The sequence below is a fragment of the Symphalangus syndactylus genome, chromosome 14 (assembly GCF_028878055.3).
Source record: "Symphalangus syndactylus isolate Jambi chromosome 14, NHGRI_mSymSyn1-v2.1_pri, whole genome shotgun sequence".
In the NCBI taxonomy this organism is placed as follows: Eukaryota; Metazoa; Chordata; class Mammalia; order Primates; family Hylobatidae; genus Symphalangus; species Symphalangus syndactylus.
In genome coordinates this window covers 107524343-107547714 of record NC_072436.2, presented here as the reverse complement: position 1 = coordinate 107547714, position 23372 = coordinate 107524343, and the positions used below count along the sequence as shown (strand labels likewise).

General features: G+C 54.1%; 1 protein-coding gene across 1 annotated transcript in view; it reads right to left on the bottom strand.

Annotated features, from left to right (window-relative positions):
* Positions 1-23372, bottom strand: part of LOC129462622 (uncharacterized) — a 154158-nt gene that overhangs the window by 23796 nt on the left and 106990 nt on the right. Inside the window, exons 43-53 of the mRNA XM_055242744.1 lie at positions 20514-20721; positions 17026-17192; positions 15525-15637; positions 13985-14066; positions 9928-10065; positions 7436-7598; positions 4770-4891; positions 4000-4140; positions 2438-2551; positions 2208-2336; positions 1038-1199 (exon numbers count right to left, since the gene is read on the bottom strand). Coding sequence (XP_055098719.1) covers positions 1038-1199; positions 2208-2336; positions 2438-2551; positions 4000-4140; positions 4770-4891; positions 7436-7598; positions 9928-10065; positions 13985-14066; positions 15525-15637; positions 17026-17192; positions 20514-20721 — 1539 coding nt within the window. The remainder of the gene's footprint in view (positions 1-1037; positions 1200-2207; positions 2337-2437; positions 2552-3999; positions 4141-4769; positions 4892-7435; positions 7599-9927; positions 10066-13984; positions 14067-15524; positions 15638-17025; positions 17193-20513; positions 20722-23372) is intronic.

The window sequence follows — 23372 nt, the reverse complement described above, 5'->3', positions numbered from 1 at the left end:
CAGGCTGGAGTACAATGGCACGATCTCAGCTCGCTGCAACCTCTGCCTCCCAGGTTCAAGCGATTCTCCTACCTCTGCCTCCCAGGTTCAAGCGATTCTCCTACCTCAACCTCCTGAGTAGCTAGGACTACAGGCACGTGCCACCACACCCAGCTCACTTTTTCTATTTTTAGTAGAGATGAGGTTTCACCATGTTAGCCAGGATGGTCTCGATCTCCTGACCTTGTGATCTGCCTGCCTCGGCTTCCCAAAGTGTTGGGATTACAGGCATGAGCCACTGTGCCTGGCTTGTAAATACTTTTACTGGAATACAGCCATAAGGATTCATTTACATATTGTCTATAGCTGCTTTCACAAGACAGTGGTAAGAGTTGGTTGTTGGAACAGAGACTGGATGGTTCATAAAGCCTAAAATATTTACTATCTGTCTCTTTACAGAAGAGTATGGGTCCTTGGGATGGATGGAGGGAGGGAGGGAGGGAGGGAGGGACGGACGGACGGATGAATGGATGCAAGCGAGGGAGGGTTGGAGGATGAATGGATGGAGAGAGAGGGTACGTGGGAGGGCAGATATAGGGGGATGGATGGAAGATAGGAAGGAGGATGGAAGGATGCGTGAAGGAATGGATGGATGGGTTGGTGGATGGAAGAACTAATCAACCAGCTACCAGCCCCAGGAGGGGAAAGGGGTTGAGGAAAAGGGGTCCCAACACCTCTCCTCTGGGGCAGTGACGACTGCAGCAGCTCTAACTTATGTGCCCGGCACCAAGGCTGAGCATTCCTGCATCACGTCTCTCTTAAGTCTCACCATCACTCTACATCCTGGAACCTGCTGCGCCTTCGTCAGATGAAACACCAGAGGCTCAGAGAGGAGATGCGCCCTGCCCAGTCACCCAGCAGGCAAATGGCAGAGCCACCACGCTGGCGTCTGGCTGCCTCGCTCACACCCCTGCATTCTGCGGGCACCACCCTCCCTGCTGCCCCCTCACCATGGGTCCCTGGTCCTCCAGCTGCCCCCTTCTGCAGGGCAGACTCACCCTGGGCAGGTCACAGAGCCCCAGGTGGAGGGAGTGCTGCAGCCAGCGTGCATAGTCAGTCTGTACTTCTCCCCAGAAGCTCTGACGAGTACAAGAGGCCCCAAGGACGTGCTCCAGCGTGGCCTCCACGATGATCTTGTCCGGCTGAGATGGCCAATGCCTCTGGAATGAGAGGGCCCTTGGGTCAGGGGCTCATCACTTAAGAGAATGCCCATGGCCAGCTGCAGTTGGAGACCCTCACCTAGGCAAGAGCATGTGCCAGGAATGTGCCGTCAGAGCTCTCATCAGCCACAGTACTCCCTTACACTCTGGGGCAGGATTTTTTTTTTTTTTTTTTGAGACAGTCTTGCTCTGTAGCCCAGGCTGGAGTGCAGTGGCACAATCTTGACTCACTGCAACCTCTACCTCCCAGGTTCAAGCGATTCTCCCACCTCAGCCTCCCAAATAGCTAGGATTACAGGTGCATGCTACCATGCCTTTTTTTTTTTTTTTTTTTTTTTTTTTTTTTTTTTTGATTCTTTAGTAGAGATGGAGTTTCGCCATGTTGGCCAGGCTGGTCTTGAACTCCTAACTTCAGGTGATCCCCCCACGCCTCAGCCTCCCAAAGTACTGGGATTACAGGTGTGATTCACCATGCCCCGCCCGTGGCAGGATTTCTGCTGTGAGCACTTAGGGGGCCATGCCTAAGAGCCCGGGGAACCCAGGTGGGAGGCCCAGAGGAGGAAGGGGTTTCCAGGGCCAGCTCTCCCCATTTCTCCATGGCCTGGTTCCTGCCCCAGGCTCTCCAGAACAGTGCTCGGTCCCATGAGGAGCCCTATCAGGTAGTGATGCTGCAGGAGACCAGACCTCATGCCTCGGGGAACCTGAGCTCCCAATCTCCCTCCACCCCCTCCTGAGAAGCCCCCTAGCATCCCACCTCCTTCCCCATCTGTTCCCAGCATCTCGGGCTGGTCCCCTTGCTTTTCTTGTCTTCCAGAGCCCTCACCACATCCCAGTTAGGAAGGGAACCATTTCACAGATGAGAACACTAAGGCTCACAGCAGAGAAGTGAGTTGCCCACGATCCCGCAAGCACTGGAACCCAGGACCACGTGGTCCCAGAGCTGACACTCCTGTGGCAAGTGGAGCCACCTGGGGGTTCCCTGCCCAGACGCTGCTCCCCAGACCTCACCTCGTATGTCAAGTTCTGCCGCATGCGGTGTTGGCCCCAGGACAGGTCGAGCTGTTCAACGAACACAGCTGGGGTCTGCGTGAAGGCCCCACAGGCCTGGAAGGTGTTCAGGCCCCAGGTTTCCTGGAGCTGATAGGGAAGAGAATAGGGTACGTGACCTGGAGGGCCAGCTGAGAAGCCTGGAACGAGGGGGAGCCCCACACTCGGTGCAGCGGTCTGGCCCCACATACCTGCCCCAGGGAGGCAGCCAGGCAGCCATCCCAGGCAGTGCTGTGAGCTGAGGACCTGTCAGCCCAGGTGAGCTGCAGGGTCACAGGTTGTCCTCTGTTCCAGGTGAGCTGCACCTGCATTGGGATGGGAGGGCAGTTGTGGGGAAAGGGGGGACACGTGGGGGAGAGGAGAGGCTAACGGCACCCCCACACCCCATCTCTGTTGGGAAATGAGAGGCTAGGGAGGATGGAGAAGCTGGTGCCCCTCCCCCAGATATCCCTAGAGGAACTAGGATGGAGGGTGGAGAGACTGCCCTGCCCACCCCCATCTCTGGAAGAGCCCAGAGCCATTCCCAGGCTGGAGACCGAAAGCATTTAAATGAAAAAAAAATGCCTCATCCCCAACACCCAGACTCAGCATTTCCAAAGACAGAAAGCAATCGTGCTCCTCACTGGGGCCACCAGGGCCAGCATGATCTGTCCCTGCCCATCTGACCTCATCTCCCTGTCACCCATCCCTTCCAGTCACTCTGTTCCCATCTTATTTCCCTTCCGGCCCTCCCTGAAGCACCTGGCTCATTCCCACCACAGGGCCTTTGCACAGGCTTTTCCTGCCACCTACAGTGCTGCTCCTCCAGCTTCTCTGAAGCCCGTCTCCTTCCCATCCCGGGGCCACCTCCCCCATGAGGCCCTCACTGACCACCCACCTTATAGTAGCTGCCCCACCCACCTGCCTGGTCACTCTCAATCTCACGTTTTTTTTGTTTTTTTTTTTCTTCTGAGACCGAGTTTCACTCAGTCACCCAGGCTGGAGTGCAGTGGCGTGATCTTGGCTCACTGCAACCTCCCCCTCCCCAGCTCAAACGATCCTCCTGCCTCAGCCTCCCAAGCAGCTGGGATTGCAGGCACACACCACCACACCCAGCTAATTTTTGTATTTTTAGTAGAGACAGGATTTCACCATGTTGGCCAGGCTGGTCTTGAATTCTTGACCTCACGTGATCCACCTGCCTTGGCCTCCCTCAGTGCTGGGATTACAGGCAGGAGCCACCGTGCCCGGCCCCTCTTTACTACTTTTCGTTGCTTATCACACCTTCTGATTTTTTAATTCATTCCTTGGCTTGAATTCTGGAGAGCATCTTTTGCCTGCACACAGCTGGCCTGTTGTCCTCCCTTTCACAGATGGAAAAAACCTGAGTCTCAGAGAGGCGATAGGAGACACCTGAGGTCCCCCAGCCAGACTGGGAGCCCAGCTGCCTCACTCAGTCCCTGAAGCTACCACTGAACAAGCAACTGCAAATGATGAATCAGAGATGCCTGTACCTGTTTCCCACATTAAAATGTGGGCTATCTTCAAACACTGCCTGGTATACAGTAGGTGCTTAATGAGGTATTGATAAAGGAACGATTGAATGAAGGATCCCACAGATCCCCAGGCTTCAGGAAGCTATGATTCTGGAGAAGTCCTTGTCACTGATGAACACTCTCTCCTTCTCCTACCAGAGGTGCCCAGCCCCACAGGCTCAGCCACGTGGCTCCCACCTCCAACCCCAGCCAAGGGCACCTGGGACATCCTCGCTCACCTGCCGGCTCTGCCTGCCGCCCCTCCTCTCAGCAAGGCCACTGGCCTCGGCTTGCCGCCAAGAGAGGTTGAACGGGTGAGCCAGGGCCAGGCGGGCGGCGAGCTCACTCTTCCCCAGCCACAGGGAGGAGGAGACCAGCACCTGGGGGGGAGACAGACTCAGCCAGTGGCCTTGCCCAGACAGACTGCACCTCTTTCCCACCCGCACAGACCACCTTCTCCATCGAGGTCAAGGCTGCAAAAGGGCACATGGCTTTGAGCACAAAACCCCATCCCTGTGCGAGGCCCTCGGAGAGCTCAGCCCATTTCACAGAGGAAGAAATCGAGGCTTAGGGAGGACAAGATGGAGCGAACACAGGACAGAGATGGGACTGGAGGTCGTGCTCCTGCTCCACTGTCTTCCCTTAGCTCTGTGGCCCCGGGCAGGTCGCTGCACCTCTAAGTCCTTCAATTTCGTCATCTGAACACGGGGCTATTAATAGCACCGAGCAGATGGGAGGCTGATGTGTGGGTTCACGCACAGAACCTATCACGGGATAAGCATTTAGGGCCCGTTAGCCACCGTCACTGCCGTGGCTGTCAAGGTGTTGTGGGGACCCAGGTCTCCTGCTGCCCTCCCAGTGCCTTTCCCACAGTCCCTTGGGGATGTGGTACAGCCTCACTGGCCCCAGATAAGGCTCCTCAGGCAGGGGAGGGCCCCAAAGACCCCGCTCAGCCTGCAGGGTGGAGTTCAGCTCTGCCCCAGGGTCACCTTCTGGCCCTGACACCTACCTGGTCCCTGCCATCCCAGCCGACAACCAGGCCATCCCGGTGGCTGCCTCCCGAATGCTCTGAGGACAGGCGGAGGCTGCAGTGTCGCGGCAGGGGGAGGTGCAGCGGGTGGGTGAGCTCCACTGAGTGGGTGAGGACACACACAAAGGGTAGGGCATATGAGCTGAGGTCAGCAGCTCCAGGCCCAAAGGGGTTCAGGGGACTCAGCTGACGCCACTGCCAGCTCACGCAAGTGGCCACTCGGGGGCCACACAACCAGATACTTTTCACAAAAGTCAGAAGCTACACACTCACTTTGTCACCATTACCACTCGACACCCTGCAGTGTCCCTGTGGGAGCCCCGTAACAATGAGACTCTGAGGCTCCTCCAAGAGGTGGCATCTGCCTCCCCAGCCCTCTAAGCTGGGCTGGCCTGTGACGTGCTAATAAAATTCAGCAAACCTGACCGAGCGCCAGTTCTAAGCCCAGGCCTTAGGAGTCCTCACACCCCGCTTCCTCCCTTGAACCCCCGTCCAGCCACATGAGAACAAACCCGGCTGGCCTGTGGGCTAGTGCCACCTGGGGTTGGGGAGAGCCTGGTTTCAGCTCAGGATGTCCTAGCGCAGCTGACAGCCAGCCCGCCCCTGGGCAGGCCAGAGAGCCCAGCTAAGGACAGCAGAGCTGCCCGTTCACCCTACAGCTGACCTTGAACAGGAGGAAGACCAAAAAGCTGCCCAGGTGACCCACAGCCTCGTGAGCAAGGAGCCACGCTTGCTTTATGCCGCTGAGTTTCGGAATACTTCGTTACCATCCCGAATCAGGAGCTGATGGGGGCAGCCGCAACCTCAACAAACCGCATCCCTCTCGGGGGGCCTCGCATGCACAGGTGCCCTGCGCCCCCTCGGAAAACCCACACCCCATGCCACTGTCTGCTGTCCTGTGTTCTCCTTCCATTTTGGGTGCGACAGGTGACGCCCCATAGCTGAGTCCTCGCAACAGACGGCCTCCACACCCCAGGTTTTCTTCCTTTGTCCCCCAGGTGAGTTAAGCTGCCCTGACCTCTGACATCACTTGACCCCCTCTCCTGAGGCCCCTGAGCAGCCCTGCTTTCCCAGACCTCACAGCAGGAGGCTGCCCGAGACCCCTCTGCACTCCGGTGACCTGTGAGCTCTGTACAAAGGGCACCCACCCGTTCGGATGGGCTGCAGGAGCCGTGCCCAGAGACACTGGCACTGGCTAGTTCTCAGGGCATCACCCAGTCATTGGTTCTGCGGAAGCTGACCACATGCAGGGCTAGAACCCTTTGTTCCTGCCATCTACTGACCCCACCTGCAACACTGTGACCACAGTATGGGGCTGCAGACTGTGTAGCTCACCAAGGGTGGCACAAATACACAGACATGCACACACGTGCATGTACACACGTGCACACATGCACACACACATGAGCACACACATACACACATGAGCACACACACGCATGCACACTGCCTTGGCTTGCTGGGGATCCGCTCACTTCCTCTGCCTTCCAGGGCATACATGTGGCAAACGTGGTGCTGGGAGGATTCCATCAGGCCACCCGGCAAGCCGTGCCTCCAGGCTGGGGTCTGCCCTCTGTCTCCACACCTGGCAGGCTGTGGGTCAGGCTCTGCTCTGTGCTCAGGGGGTTCCTCACACAGAAACTGAGTCTTGTGGCTGCACAGGCCATGAATTACAGCCCCTTCCAGGGATGCCTGTTGCTAGAGGACCCCGGGGCTCATGGCTGCTGTCATTGGCGCTGTGTCGGCACTCACCTCCCCTGGCACCAGAACTGCCCAGGGATGCCACCCCTTCCACGCCCTGGCCCCTTCTCCTTGCCCAGCCGCACTCAGGATAAGCCCCAGCTCCACTCTGTGAACTGAGACCCTGCATGACCTGGGTCCTGCAGCCCACCTGCCTCACCTCATCCCTTCTCCCCATTCCAGCCATGCAAGCCTCGCTGCTGCTGCTCCACACGCAAAGCTCATTTCCATGCGGGGCCTTCCGCCTGAAGTGCCTCTGCTCAGATCTGCCCCTCAGTCCGCTCCTTCTCATCCTTCAGATTTCAGTTCAGAAGTCACCTCCTCCAAGAGGCCTTCCCGAACCACCCCACCTAAAGGAGGCCCAGACCCCACAAAGACCCTGCTTGCTCTCACAGCCTTTCCCACTCGTGGAAATGGTCATGTTTGATGTTATTTTGCTTATGTGCATCTTGTTGCTCAATACGTGTCTCCCTGAGGGGTGACACCTGGGCCATCTTGCTTCCTGATGGACCCCTGGTGCCTAGAATCACACCTGGGATATGCAGGTACCCAGTCATGGCTTTTTTGACACTGAGTCTTGCTCTGTCGCCCGGGCTGGAGTGCAGTGGCTCAGTCCTGGCTCTCTGAAACCTCTGCTTCCCAGGTTCAAGTGATTCTCCTGCCTCAGCCTCCCAAGTAGCTGGGAGTACAGGCACCCGCCACCATGCCTGGCTAATTTTTGTATTTTTAGTAGAGATGGGGTATCACCATGTTGGCCAGGCTGGTCTCAAACTCCTGACCTCAAGTGATCCACCCACCTCGGCCTCCCAAAGTGCTTGGATTACAGGCATGAGCCACCGCGCCTGGCCAGGGATGATTTCTTGAGTGCCTGGGCCACCCCTGCCTGCAGCCCCTCACACACTCACCCTGCAGGCTGAGGTTCCTGGTGGGCTTGGGGAAAGGCCCAGAGAGGCTCCCGGTGAGGGCCACCTCCTGGCCATCCCACAGCACCACCTGGCGCAGGACACGGGTCCCATGAGCCCGCTTGTATGTGGTCTGCAGGACCAGCTCCCCAGGAAGAGCGCTGAGCTGGAAGAGAATGAAGGCGTCATGGGGGAACCCGAGCCATGCTTCTGCCTGGGATGGGAAGGAAGAGAAGCTTGCAGAGTAGGGACAAGGGAATATTTGTGGATCATTTACAGTTTCCTGCATGGTGACGTATGTCAGGGGATCAAAAACCCAAATGCTTCCTAAGGATGAGCAGATAACTTAAAGGAGAGGAGTGGGTGAGGGGACGACGGCCAATAGGAGACAGCACAGAACAGCCACCTCTCAACTCCATGGCCAAGCTGTGTGGCTCTGGGCGTTTTTCAACCTCTCTGAGCCTCAGTTTCCTAGAAAATGGAGGCAAGAAAGTGTCAACCTCTGCAAGACAATACAAGTGGTGCACTGAGCCCAGGGCTAGACGGTGCAGAGGAGCTTGTACAAGCCATGCAGTCGGTTTCTCCATCGTGCAGCAAGCAGGCATCGTGCTCCCAAGCCAGTGCTGAGTGCCTGGCTACAAACCTAGCCAAGACCTGGTCCTGGCCCTTAAGGGGCTCCCAGGGAGATAGTCACAGGACAGAAAATGATGGGATAAGGTGACAAGGATGGTCACAAGAGACATTCAAGGGCGAAAGGAATGCAGAGAAGCAAGCTTGAGGAGGAGGCAGGGAAGAGCATTCCAGGCAGATGGAAGAGCCTGTGCAAAGGTTCGGAGAGAGACGCCATCCCTGCTGGTGGGTGCCAAAGTCCAAGGGTGACTTGAGGGCACTGCAGGGGGACTGCTGGGGTGGGGTAGGAAGTTTGCTCTTAAATGTCTCTAAAACCCATCACTACTGCCCCCAGCTTGGTCCACACATTATTATTGCCCTGCCCATTATGGGGCTTCCTCGCTGCTCACTTCTGCCACCTGTAGGTCCCTCTTCACACAGCAGCCAGAGGGATCTGAAATCATTTATTTAATCATGGCCTCAAAGGCTCCTAGTAGCAGACAGAACACAATACAAATGCCTCCCTGTGGCTTGACACACCTTGTGTGATCAGACCACCTCCTACCATTCCCCACCCACCCAGCGCCAGCCCAGGGGCTCCTTGGTCATTCCTAAAACATGCAAACCCATCCCCGCTCCAGGCCTTTTGCGTGTCTTGTTCCCTCTGCCTGGAATACTCTTTTTAAAAAATGTGTTTTAGATTCAGGGGGTCAGTGTGCATGTTTGCTACATAGGTATATTGTGCAATGGTGGGGACTGGGCTTCTAGCGTCCCCGTCACCCAAATATTGAACATCATACCCAGCAGGTAATTTTTCAACCCTCGGCTCCCTCTCACCCTCCTCCCTTTTGGAGTCGTTAGTGTTTACTGTTTCCATCTTTATGTCCATGTGTATTCAATGTTTAGCTCCCGCTTACAAGTGAGAACATGCGATATTGGGTTTTCTGTTTCTGAGCTAGTTCACTTAGGATAATTGCATCCCTGCTGCTGCAAAGGACAGAATTTCATTCTTTTTTACGGCTGTGAGTATTCCATGGTGTATATATACCACAGTCTCTTTACCTGCCTTGAATGCCCCTCCCCCAGAGATTTCTTTTTTCTTTTCTTCTTTTTGAGATGGAGTTTCGCTCTTGTTGCCCAGGCCAGAGTGCAATGGTGCAATCTCGGCTCACTGCAACCTCCACATCCTGGGTTCAAGCAATTATCCTGCCTCAGCCTCCAAACTAGCTGCGATTATAGGCATGCACCACCACGCCTGGCTAATTCTTTATTTTTAGTAGAGACGGGGTTTCCCCATGTTGGCCATGCTGGTCTCGAACTCCTGACCTCAGGTCATTCACCCGCTTCGGCCTCCCAAAGTGCTGGGATTACAGGTGTGAGCCACCGTGCCCGGGCTTCCCCCGGATTTTCAAATGGCTGGTGCTTATCATCCACCACTAGCTCATGTGTCATCTCTTCAGTGGGGCCTTTCCTGGCCACCTAATCTAAATAAGCTCCCTGGTCACTCTCAGTCACTTCAGTACGTTTTCTCCATATCACAATACTATCCGGCATGTTTCATTTGTGTGATTTCTGGGAGTCAATCTCCCCCGCTAGAGTGGACACTTGATGAGAGGAAGGATTGATCAGTTCTGTTTTAGGTCACACCTCAGCTTCTGAAATAGTGCCTGGCACCTAGTAGATGCTCAATAAATCACACGAAAGGAAGGATGGATGGATATAGAGACCAGCTGATAATCCACTCCAGCACATTTTGTCCATTTCACAGCCCTGTTTGTCCTTCCTCCCAGGAACCAGGACACTAGGACAATTTTTCTTTTCTCAAAGGGCTGTCCCAGAGGCCCCCCACCCCAGCGTGCTCCGGCCCTGGGCTGACCTCCACACACCTGCAGCAAGGTCTGTTCCAGTTTGATGAAGTTGGTGAGACTGGCCTTAGCAGCTACCTGCCGGGTGCTGATGTGAAAATGATGCTTCTCCACGCCCAGAGTGAACATGCTCTGAACCTCACCCTTGGAGTAGTGTAGCTGGGTCAGAAGAGAAAAAAAAAAACAAAACATACGATAAAGCTCCTCATCAGGGCTTTGATGGGACATTCCAGGAGATGCTGGCTCTAGCCAGAGGGCTCTGCCTCCCAAACTCCCAGGCCCAAGAGACCCACAGCTCCCTGGGCTGGATGAACTTTGATGATGCGAGGTTTTGGAGCCTCAGGTTAGGCCACCAAGTGTGGCCATGGCAACTATCTCCTCATGCCCTCCCTGCTATAACATTGACTTGAAAATATCTACCAGCCTGGCACCAGCAGCCAAGAATTCTAGTTGCAGTACTGTTGCAGACAGCAGGGGGGCAGTCTAGCAGAAAGAACTATGCTTGGGTGCCTGTCAGCATCAAACACAACAGAACTCCAGGTGTGGATCTACCACTGGGAGGTGAGTGATCTCCAGCTAGTTCCTTAACCACCCAAGCCTTCTAATCCAAAAACAGGGATAAGGACACCTATTTTATTATGTGTTGTTGTGAAAATTGTATGAAATAATGTGCTAAGTTCCAGGTTGGCTGAAAAGCAGCATCACTGGGGGGGGAACTTACTAAAAATATAGATTCTGGGCTCCCACTTAAAACCTACAAAAATGGAGTCTCTGGGAAGATGTTCAAGAGCCGTTTTTTTGTTTTTTTGAGAAGGAGTCTTGCTCTGTTGCCCAGGCTGAAGTGCAGAGGCACGATCTCGGCTCACTGCAACCTCCGCCTCCCGGGTTCAAGTGATTTTTCTGCCTCAGCCTCATGAGTAGCTAAGATTACAGGCATGTGCCACCATGCCCAGCTAATTTTTGTATTTTTAGTAGAGACGGGGTTTCGCCATGTTGGCCAGGCCAGTCTCCAACTCCTGACTTCAGGTGACCTGCCCACCTCGGCCTCCCAAAGTGCTGGGATTACGGGTGTGAGCCACTGTACCCAGCCAACAGCTGGTATTTTTAACTAGCTCACTAGGTGTGTCATTACGTTAGTGATACCCCTTGTCAAAAATGTTCAACCTGAATCTTATCTTCAACAAACAATTGGACAAATCCACATTAGGAGGATGTTTTGCAAAATAACTTCCTGGACACTTCAAAATTGTCAGTGCAGGATTTTTTTTTTTCTTTTGTTTTTTTTTTTCTTTAAGACAGGGACAGGGTCTGTCTGCTCTGTCATCCAGGCTAGAGTGTGCAGTGGCGTGAACACAGCTCACTGCAGCCTCAACCTCCCGGGCTCAAGCAATTCTCCCATACCTCAGCCTCCTGGGTAGCTGAGATACAGGTACACAGCACAATGCCTGGCTAATTTTTTAATTTTTTGTAGAGATGGGGTCTCCCTAGGTTGTAGGCTGTTTTGAACTCCTGAACTCTAACAATTCTCCTTCCTCGGCCTCCCAAAGTGTTGGGATTACAAGTATGAACCACTGCATCCAGTTCGGACTTTTTTTAAGGTGGTTAATGATAATAAAATGTTTAGGGGGAATTATATCTGCAACTTACTTTGATATGTATCCAAAAATAAGATGGATGGATGGAGAGCTATGTGATTACGTGAAATAAAATGTAAACAGGAAAATCTAGGTATGTGGGTATTCACTGTAAAATTACTTCAATTTTTTAGTGTTTAAAAAAATTGTATAATAAAATGTCGGGGGGCCAGATGCAGTGACTCATGCCTGTAATCCCAGCACTTTGGGAGGCTGAGGTGGGCAGATCATTTGAAGTCAGGAGTTCGAGACCAGCCTGGCCAACGTGGCAAAATCCCATCTCTACTAAAAATACAAAAATTAGCCAGGCATGGTAGTGCACGCCTGTAATCCCAGCTACTCAGGAGGCTGAGGCAGGAGAATTGCATAAACCCAGGGGGCGGAGGTTGCAGTGAGTTGAGATCGTGCCACCGCACTCCAGCCTGGGTGACAGAGTGAAACTTCATCTCAAAAAAAGCAAAAAATAAAATAAAAAATAAAAAATAAAAAAACAAAACATTGGGTAAGGAGATGTAGGGTGTAGAAGGAGAATATTCTAGATCAGGAGTTGGCTTTTGGGTCAGATTTGGCCCACAACCTGATTTTATAAAAAGTTTTATTGTAACAGCCATGTCTGTTCACTTACATATCATCTATAGCTGCTTTTGTGTTACAGTGACAATTCTGGGTAGTTGTAACAGGGACCATAAGTCCTTCAACCCCCACAACATTTTACTTTACAATAAAAGTTTGTAGACCTCTGTTCTAGATTAAGAAAATTAAAAAGACATGGCAACTACGCATGCTATGTGATCTTGGCCTGCATCCCGGATTTAAAACAAAACAAAACAGTTTTTTGAAAGAACGTTAGTGGGAAAGCTGGGAAATTGTATATGGGCTGTACATTAAATGAAGGTATTACTTCAACGCTCAGCTTCCTGAATGTTGTAATTACTGTGTTAAATCAGAAAATATCCTTGTTACAGGAAACAGTTGAAGTATTTCAGAGTAAAAAGGTGATGTCTTCAGAAACATCTCTATATTAATTCTTAATGATACAGAAAAAATGTGTCTGATGATACAAATTTATGTAACATAGATAAGAAAGATGGAAAGATATTAACAATTGGTCAATGTTCACTGTCCTACAGTAGCTTTTATATAGGTTGAAATGACTCAAAAAAAAACTTGGGAAAAAACTAAGAAGCTCCCGGAATGGAGCCAGGTGTGGTGGTACCACCTGTAGTCCCAGCTACTCCAGAGGCTGAGGCAGGAGAATCACTTGCACCCAGGAGCTTGAGGCTGCAGTGAGCTATGATCACGTCACCACACTCCAGCCTGGGTGACACAGCAAAGCCCTGTCTCAAAAAGAAATTTTAAAAATAAAAAATAAGGCTGGGCGCGGTGGCTCACGCCTGTAATCCCAACACTTTCGGAGGCCGAGGTGGGTGGATCATTTGAGGTCAGGAGTTTGCAACCAGCCTGGATATCATGGTGAAACCCTGTCTCTACCAAAAATACAAAAATTAGCCAGGCGTGGTGGTGCACGCCTGTAATTCCAGCTACTCAGGAGGCTGGGGCGGGAGAATTGCTCGAACCAGGGAGGCAGAGGTTGTAGTGAGCCGAAATTGTGCCACTGCACTCCAGCCTGGGCAACAAAGAGAGACTCCGTCTCAAAAAATAAATAAAATAAATAGATAAATAAAGAAGTTCCCTGAATGACTGTGCAGTTGTAGCGAAGTTTGAGGAAATCCAAAATCATGTGTAAATGCAACAGGGGACCCAGCACATAACGCACGCTCTGTAGACAAAGGTGGCCTGGGCCAGGGCTGGGAGAGTGCCTACCAGAACATGGTGGCTGGTAGGAAAATGAAGTGACCAGTTGGCAGATGTGACCATTCATGCATGCACTCACCTATTCATGCCCTATTTTTTTTACTGAACAACTACTGTGTGCTGGGTCCTGTGCCAGGCACTAGGCATGCCCTCCAGGAGCTCCAGATTTGGGCACAGACAATGACAGCTCGGAGGGACAGAGGAACCTGGCCTAAGACTACTAGGCCCTCCTGTCCACTCCTACGACCCCCAAGTCCTACATGCGGGGCAGAGATGGGGGTGACGCTGGCTCAGCTCCAAAGGGCTGTGTCATCTGCTCCAGCATCTACAAGTGTGCCACGCTGGGTGAGGCAATGCCAGGCGCCAGGCACTGGGTGAGGAGGCCTCCCCCATCTCCCGAAGGGCTTGTGGGCCTGACTGCAGGCCACGGGGGCTGGCCCAGGAATGTAAACCTGGGTATGTTTGGGAAAGCTGGAGCCAGGGGTTTCCGAGGGTTGCCCACCGGAGCCTGCTGCAGGCTGGTGAACAGATGTGCATGCGTTAACACTCCCCAGAGGGGCCTGGCCCCCTTTTGCCTCGGGCTGGGCATCTGGAACCAGTTAGGAGCCAGGCAGCTGGGGCACAGTTACCTTAGCTGAGGCTGAGGCTGAGCTGGGGCAGAGACCCAGGAGGGAGGGGAGGCGATGCCGGCCTGAGAACAGCAGCTCTTTGCTAGAAGGAAGGAAAGAGAACGCCTGAAGCTGGCGAGACAGCACCTTGTCCAGTGCCCCCAGGGCCAGGTCGAGACCAAGCTGACTCCCCTGAGAGAGAGTTAGAGAGCCAGGATCACACCGAGGCCCAAGGGCCATACGGTGCCCTGGCTAGGGCTGGACTCTGGAGCCAAGTTACCTGGATTTGAGTCCCAGCCTGGCCTCTGCCTAGCTCTGGCACCAGGGGCAAGCTTCTCGGTTGCCCCTCTCTGAGCCTCAGTTTCCCCATTGGTATCAAGGGTTAAGCGTGGCTCTGGGCTTCAAGTTTTCCATGAGTCCATCAATGAGCTTTCTTGGGCTGGTCCCATGGGAGCCCCAGGAGAGTCTGGACAGCAGGATTTTACCCCCCTGGCTCCCTCCCAGGGATCCTCCTCACACAGCACCCCTCCCCTCACTCCTCCAGGCCAGCGTGCCTATACTCTCCACGTTTTTCTCTTTTTCTTTTTTTTTTCTTCTTCACTAGAGACAGGGTCTTTCTCTGTCGCCCAGGCTGGAGTGCAGTGGTGACATCCCTGCTCACTGCAGCCTCCATCTCCCAGACTCAAGTGATCCTCCTGCCTCAGCCTCCTGAGCAGTTGGGACTGCAAGCATGCGTCACCATAGCGGGCTCATTTTTAAGATTTTTTTTGTAGCGATGGGGATCTCACTATGTTGCCCAGGTTGGCCTCGAGCTTCTGGGCTTAAGCAATCCGCCCACCTCGACCTCCCAAAGCACTGGGATTACAGGTGTGAGCCACTGTGCCAGGCCTGTCTCCCCTGTTGCTAATTCCAGGGTGCTGCACCCTCCTGTCAGGTTCCTCTCCACCTCCATGTCTCAGCCTTGGCACAGTTGACAACGTGGCTCATGGACTTCACAGTCGTGGGTGTGTCCTGGGCACTGTAAGATGCTTAGGAGCATCCGTGGCCTCTATACACTGACCCTCACAGCGTCCTCCTCCCCAGTGTAGCAACCAGAAATTCCCCACGCTTTGCTAAAAGTCCCTGGGGGGAAACTCGCCCCTAGGTGAGAACCACTCGTCTACCCCTTCAACAAGTGGCTTACTCACCCCCTCCCTCACTGCTGAGACCTGAGCGCTAGAGCCTGGCTGGTGGCCCCTGACTTAGTGCACACGTAAGAGCACCAAGCACCTCACCAGGCCCCCAGCCCTAAGGGCACTGATAGTTACTAATAAGTGGGGCCTGGGATGCACTTAGTTTCTGAGACCGAGAACTCATCAGCGCCCTGCCTGGAGAGGATGAGAAATTTTTATAGCTGTGTGACCTTGGAAAAGTCTCGTGGCCTCTCTGAGCCTCCCTGCCCATATTTATGCAGCGGGGCTGAGCAGAGGATTGAGACGTGCTGTGTCCAGCGATGGTGCACAGCAGGTGCCCAGCCAATGCTTCCTCCCCCTGACTCCTCTCCTCCTGGGGTCCCCCTCACCTGACTGCTTGGTTCTGGCCACGGATGTCAAGGACCAAGGTGGCCTGAGAATCGCAGGTCAGCTGCAGCGTGGAACTCATCTCTTCTGCCTCCCAGAGTCCTTGGAACATGAGCTGCGGAGGGAGCAGGCTGTGAGATGTGTGGGTGTAGACAGCTGAGGAGCCTCACAGGCCGAGTGGGAACCCCAGCCAAGTTCTACAGCCCAGCACGTCCCTGTCCCCAACCCCAGCATGGCCTGGCTCATCCAACACTCTCACGGGTGCTGAGGATGCAGGGCTGGGGCCAGCCCCCACTGCAGCTCAGGTTGGTAGTGCCCACCAGGGGCTCCCAAAGGACAGCTGCAGCCCAGACGTCGGCAGAGAATGTGCTCCCAGGAGGGCTCCCTGTCACCTGACCTCGAGGCCAGGAAAGGGTTTAGATGAAGTCAGGGGCACGGGGTATCCAGTCCACTCGGTTGTGGGATACAGGGGAGAGATTCTTTGCAGGAGGGGTGACATCCTGGCCGCCTGACCCCCCGGGAGCTGCTCCCTGCTTCCACAGCAGAGTGGACTGGGGCAGGGGTTGCTGGGTAATCTGAAACAGGAGGGTGTGAAAGCAGCATGGGCGCCTGGCTCTGGAATACACTCTGTGGCTCCTGGAGAATGAGGACCCAGCCAAGCAGGACGAGTTCATGCCGAGTGACAGTGGTCAGGGCATGGCCCCACGTGGGTTCCTCTTCACCGAGGCAGGAGGACACAGTGAGGAAGGGCCTGGGTGCCAAGTCTGAGTCCCTATTTTGCTGCTTACTTGCTAGCTGACCTTGGGCAAGTCACCCACACTCTCACGTGTGACCCAGAGATGATGATGACGATGATAATAATCATTGTCGCACCATCAGCATCTTCTTCTTCATCTTCGCCTTCATCACAGCAGGTGCTTAAGCATCTACTCAGGCATTAATGGGATGAACTCACTCGATCCTCACAGCCTCCACATTAGAGGTAATATCATCATCCCCGTTTTACAGATGAGGAGATGAGGGCACAGACAGGTGAAGGAATTTGCCCAAGGCCACACAGCTGGCAAGCAGCAGAGCTGGGATCTGAACACCGGAGAGGGCCTTGGTAAGGACGGTGCCATCCTGCCTGTCTCTGGAGCATGAGGAGGATGAGACTAATGAACGCCCATAAACCCTTTGAAGGGGACTGGGCACAGGGCAGGTGCTTGACAAGCAGGAGCTTTGATTCTGACCCAAGACTGCAGGGCAGAAGGACGCAGGGCAGGAGCCAGACGAGGCTCCAGGGCACCCATCCACACCAGCCCTGTGACTGGAGATGCAGAGACTGCTCAGCAGACCTGGTTACAGCGGTTATGAATGAAGCCTTTATAAATCGTCAAGTACTAGGGAAACCCAAGGCCTGGTCCTCCCCACCCACCCTGCACACAGCAGGTCCTCTGCACACCAGGAATTGGACAGAGGGGACAGAATTTGGAGGGAGGTCCTGCCCCATCCACTCCTTACCTGGTTGGTGAAGGGCAGGCCCAGCCTCTGGAGAGCAGGCACGGTGTGGCTGGCATTGGCCACCAGCTGCAGTGGGCCGTGCCGTGGCCGAGCCACCAGGGCTGCCAGGTCCACGCTGACTCCACTGTCCCCACCATGGAGGGCCACCCTGGCCTGGGTCTGGGTCTCTAGAGACAGAGAATGGCATGGGCTACTGAAGACAGGTTCACCTCGCTTCCCATCCCAGGAACACACCAGACTACAGCAGAGGCCATGCCCTGTGGACCTCAAACACAACACCAGCAGGAAAAGGCGAGGCTGCCACGGCGTGGGTGCTGGGTGGGGTCAACCCCTTTGAGCCTCCTTGACATCATCTGTCATAATTTGTCCCTGAGGATCTAGGCCTGGGTGGCTCCTTCTCTCACTGAAGTTGAAGGTGCTGAAATGACACCTCCTCCTCCAAGAAGCTTCCCTTGACTGCCCATCCAAAGTCTCTCCCAGTCCTTTGCTGCCAGGCATCCTCCATCCCATCTCCCTGAAGTGTGGTTTCCAGCACAACCTGAAATGACCTCGCTCACCTACTTGTTAGGTTCCTGCCCTCTAAACTCTCACCCCACCAGAAGGTCAGCCCCTGGGGGCGGGGTTTCTCTTAGGACAGCTCCTGACACACAGCGGGGGTGCAGTGAGTGCTTTCTGAATGACTGCGGGATGAAAGTCTTCTCTGCAGGGATTCCTGAGGATTATCGGAGGAGTAGCCTGCTGATGAATCAGCATGAGGTCTGCTCTCCACAAATGGCCACTGTGGCCACTGACATCCACCTGCAGCCACCTGGCCCTGGCTGGAGGGCCCCGTCCTTCCCATCACCCCGTGCAGAACAGGAGATTCTGGCGCACAGTTAGGAGTTTCTTCTTTGACTTAATCTCCCTTTGCTACACAGAGAAGCCCATCGGGTCCGGGAGCCCTAGAGCAAACAGATGGCGCCGACTCTATGTCAGATGCCAGGTTCCCACGGGGTGCAGCTCACGGCTCAGGCCCAAGTGACACTCAGCCAGGCTCCAGCACCGCCCATCTGGGCAGCAGGGTGGACGAGCTCAGCCTACCTGCCTCAAGGGAAAAAAGTGTCCAGAGTGAATGTGGTAACACATGGGAGAGGCCCACTTGTGGGACATGCAGGAGGCCTTAGGAAATGCTTCCTTCCTTCCTCGTTCAACATTCCACCACATGTACCTACTACGTGCAGGGCATGAGGAGACAGGGCACATAATCCCCACACCTGGGAGCACCCGGCTGTCAGAGACACCAAGAATGTTAACGACAGGCAGAGAGCGTCCCCGGGAGGTGGGGACAGCAGACTGCGGACAGCAGTGGGAGAAGGGAGAGGTCACTATTGGCTGGGGGCGGCCATCCCAGGCATCCTGGGTCGGGAACCAGAGCGGCGTGGAGGTGGTCGGAATGGTCTCCCCTCGCTTGGCTATCATGTCCCTAACAAACCTTGAAGTCAACTCAGACTGGGGACAAATGCCCCATGTGATCCTGTCCTCTGTTCACCCCTCAGGAGGCTGAGGGCCAAAAATAAAGTGTTTTTTTTTTTTTTTTTTGAGACAGAGTCTTGCTCTGTTGCCCAGGCTGGAGTGCAGTAGCACAATCTCTGCTCATGCAAGCTCCGCCTACCAGGTTCACGCCATTCTCCCGCCTCAGCCTCCCGAGTAGCTGGGACTACAGGTGCCCGCCACCACGCCCGGCTAATTTTTTGTATTTTTAGTAGAGACGGGGTTTCACCATGTTAGCCACGATGGTCTCGATCTCCTGACCTCCTGATCCGCCCGCCTCAGCCTCCCAAAGTCTTATTTTTTTGAGACAGAGTTTCACTCTGTGGCCCAGGCTGGAGTGCAGCGGCGTGATCTCGGCTCAGTGCAACCTCCGCCTCCCAGGTTCAAGTGATTCTTGTGCCTCAGGCTCCTGAGTAGCTGGGACTACAGGCATGCACCACCATGCTCAGCTAATTTTTTTTGTAGAGACAGGGTTTCACCATGTTGGCCAGGCTAGTCTCAAACTCCTGACCTCAAATGATCCACCCACCTTGGCCTCCCAAAATGCTAGGATTACAGGCATGAGCCATCGCACCCGTCCCCCAAAATAAAAAAGTTTGAGGCCAATAGAAGATGCCCTAGGGGAGTGGGGAGTCCCAGGGGTCCTGAATGGTCAAGAGCCAAGTCTCCATAATCTATGTCGGGGTCAGAGGATGGCTCTGGGTTCAATCCTCACTCCGTCATTACCAGCTGTGTGGCCTGGACCAGGTGACTCAACCTCTCTGAGCCTCCATTCCTCATCTGCAGAATGGGAATGGCGTTCCTAACCCTATCTCATAGGCTCATTCACGCACCCATTCGATACCTACTATGTATCCCACAGCAAAGCAGACAAAAATCATCCCTGCCCTCACGGACCACATATTCTGCTGATTCTAGCAGAGAAAGAATGAGAAACAAAAGTATTTGTATGCTACACAGTGTGTTCAAATAACAGAGCTGGGGAGAGGGATGGCAGGGGATGGGAGGGGATGGGGAGGTGGAAAAGAGAGGCCTCTCTGAGATGCCATTGGAAAAATACCTAAGGGAGGTGACAGAACCAGGCAGGCATGTGGGAGAGACGCATTCCAGGCAACAGGATCAGCCCATGCCAAGGTCCTGGGGCCACAGCAAGCCTGGCGTGTTGAAGAATAGCAAGGAGTGGAAGAAGTAGGGCTGGGGGCTGGGAGACGAGGTCAGATGAGGGAAGGGTGTGGATTCTGATGGCTCACAGGCCCCTCTAAGAGCTTCGACTTTCTGCCTGTGTGATCGGGACGGCTGTACTGTATTGAGCTCTCGTGTGTACACAGCTTCCCTGGCATGTATGCAGTAAGTGCTCAGCCATTGCTGGCTCCTCTTGTTTTTATCTTCCCGCCATAATGGGTTGAACCGTGTCCCCCGAAAAGAGATACTGAAGTCCTGCCCCGCTCACCCTCTGTCCTGTGAATATGACCTTGTTTAAAAACAAGGTCTTTACAGATATAATTAAGCAAAAATAAGGTCATATTCAAGTCGGGCGGGCCCTCAATCCACTGTGGATTATTTTTATTTTGAGACAGGGTCTCATTCTGTCACCCAGGCTGGAGCACAGTGTTGTAATCATAGCTCATTGCAGCCTCAACTTTCTGGCTCAAGTGATCCCCTGCCTCAGCCTCCCGAGTAGCTGGGACCACACACATGCACCACCACACCTAGCTAAGATTTCTACGTTTTAAGCCACCCAGTGTGTGGGACTTTGTTGTGGAAGTCGTAGAAACCTAATCCACCTGCCTCGGGAGTCAGGTCATTGATGGGCAAGGCTGTCTTGCTTGTCCTGGAGCCCAGAGCCTCACTGGGCTTGATGGCGGTGCCACCTAGGTCCAGGCCTGAGGCTGCTGGGCTGGCCCAGGCATGGAGGAAGCCAGCTCCCCAGTCCCGGGGCTGTGCACTGAGTGCCTTACCATGTGTCTGCAGCTCAGCGCTGAGGCAGGCCTCGCCTGGGAACCCCGCCCACAACAAAGCCTCACTGTTGTGCCAGCTCTGGCTGGAGACCTCCAGGTGCCCATCATGGTAACAGCAGCTCACAGAGTAGTTGAGGAATGTGGGCCCCATCAGGACGTGCCCAGAATGCTCGAAGCTGGAGCTGCCATTGTGAATGTCCACAGAGACCTGGAATGACACCGAGGAGACGCTGGACCACCCTGTGCAGAGACAGCCAGCCCGGGTCAAGCTGGCACTGGCTCCCACAAACTCTGGGGTTATCAGTGCCATCCACATCACTGTGGTGGGAGGAACTGAGACCCTCTTGAAGGAGCAGGTTTGATGACCAACGTGGTTAACTCTACACACGCACCCAGGAGACCGCAGAGAAAACACGGAGAAACCAATCAGGAAGCGGGGCAGGCAGGGGAGCGTGGGCCTGGGGAGGGTGGCTGGAGAAAGACTTTGGGAAGACCAAGATGTCCCGGCTGGTGCGAAACAGGTTGCAAACCACAGCCTACATCTGTTGTAAATAAAGTTATCGGAACACAGCCCTGCCTGTTTGTTGGAGGCATTTGAACCACAGCAACTCCATCTTGAATGGACGCTGGGTAAAATAAGGCTGAGACCTACCGGGCTGCATTCCCAGGAGGTTAGGCATTCTAAGTCACAGGACGACATAGGAGGTCAGCACAAGATACAGGTCACGAAGACCTTGCTGATAAAACAGGTTGCAGTGAAGAAGCCGGTTAAATCCCATCAAACCAAGATGGTGACGAGAGAGACCTCTGTTCGTCCTCACTGCTACATTCCCACCAGCGCCATGACAGTTTACAGATATCGTGGCAAAGTCAGGAAGTTGCCCTATATGGCCTAAAAAGGCGAGGCATGAATAATCCACCCCTTGTTTAGCACATCATCAAGAAATAGCCACAAAAATGAGCAACCAGCAGCCCTGAATTCTTCTTGCACAAGATCCAAGAACCCTCCCTTGGTGTCTGGATCAAGACCCCGTTCCGGTAACACGTTCACGTCCTACTCCCGTGGCTGCTTTCACAACACAACAGCAGCAGAATGGAGGCATTGTGGCAGAGACTGCAGGGCCACAGAGCCTAAGACATTTACTATCTGGCCCTTGATGGGAAAAGTTTCTCAAACTCTGCTGTGAGATATAGTTCCCTCCTATGCCACCCCGCAACCATCTCAGTAAAACCTTCAGTGAGGCCAGGCACGGTGGCTCATGCCTGTAATCCCGGCACTTTGGGAGGCAAAGGCGGACAGATCACTTGAGGTCAGGAGTTTGAGACCATCCTGGCCAACATGGCAAAACCCCGTCTCTACTAAAAAGACAAAAATTAGCCAGGCATGGTAGTGGGTGTCTATAATCCCAGTTACTCAGGAGGCTGAGGCGGGGGAACCTCTTGAACCCAGAGGGCAGAGGTTGCAGTGAGCCGAGATCACGCTACTGTACTCCAGCCTGGGCGAAAGGCGAAACTCCATCTCAAAAAAAAAAAAAAAAAAAAAAAATGCAACCCAAAGAATGAGCCACGGCCCAGCTGTGTCTGCATCACCCGGGCTGAGAAATGCAGGGTCTCAGGCCCCACGCCAAACCTGCTGAATCAAACCTGCATTTTAATGCCTTCCCCGGTTATGCCTGTGTACTGGGTGTGTGGGAAGCCGCTCTACGCAGAAGACAGCCGCCTCTGCCGTAGGACCCCACAGGAGGTCCAGGTCTGCTGGGCTCTGATCATGTGCCACCCACCCTCTGGGATGACAGCACAGGGCCCAGGGCTGGACTTGTCCTGAGTTTCAGGGGCTCTGTACTGCTGGCCAGCTCTGCCAAACTGTCCCCATCCACACTGGGCCACACCCAGGCCTGCCTGCTAGGCCTCTGCTGGTGTCACCGCTGACCTTGATGGTGCCAAGGTCAGACGGGCCCCAGGCACTCAGGCTCAGGGCAGATCCAGAGACTCAGTGTGACAGCAGAGAGGCCAGGGCTGAGTTCTCTGTCACTATCCACAGAGCGCTTCCATGCACCCCCGCCCCAGTGGGCAGGGCTGGGGAAACTCAGGCCTGAGCCCTCGTCACCACACAGCTGGCTCCCTGGACTTCCCCCCCAGGACTGGGCGTTCCCAGGGTCCAGTCAACCCTAGACCAGAGGTTGCAAACTGATGGCCCTTGAGCTGATAAGTTTAATGTGGTCACTCACTCTGGTATTTCTTGAGTGTTTTTTTTTTTTTTTTTTTTTGAGACTGAGTCTTGCTCTGCCACCCAGGCTGGAGTGCAATGGCGCAATCTTGGCTCACTGCAACCTCTGCCTCCTGGGTTCCAACGATTCTCCCGCCTCTGCCTCCCAAGTAGCTGGGATTACAGGCATGCGCCACCATGCCCGGCTAATTTTTTGTATTTTTAGTAGAGACAGGGTTTCACCATGTTGGCCAGGCTGGTCTCAAACTCCTGACCTCAAGTGATCCACCCACCTTGGCCTCCCAAAGTGTTGGGATATATGACATCTTGTATAATTCTGTTTGTATGAAATTTCCAGAATAGACGAACGCATAGAGATGGAAGGCAGATTCGTGGTTGCTGTGGACCAGGGAGGAGGGGATGGGAGGGACTGCTGACGGGTATGGGGTTTCCACTGGGGTGATGAAAAATTCTGGAACTTGCAAGCACTGATGATTGTAGAACAGTGTGAACAAATGTAGCATCCCCGAGTTGTATACTTTAAAACGGTTTTACGTTGTTACACATATTTTACTACAACAAGAAATGTGAAGAGATACATATGATGTGGAGGGTTTGAGACGTGGCACACACTCTGTAGTTCCCCACACAGC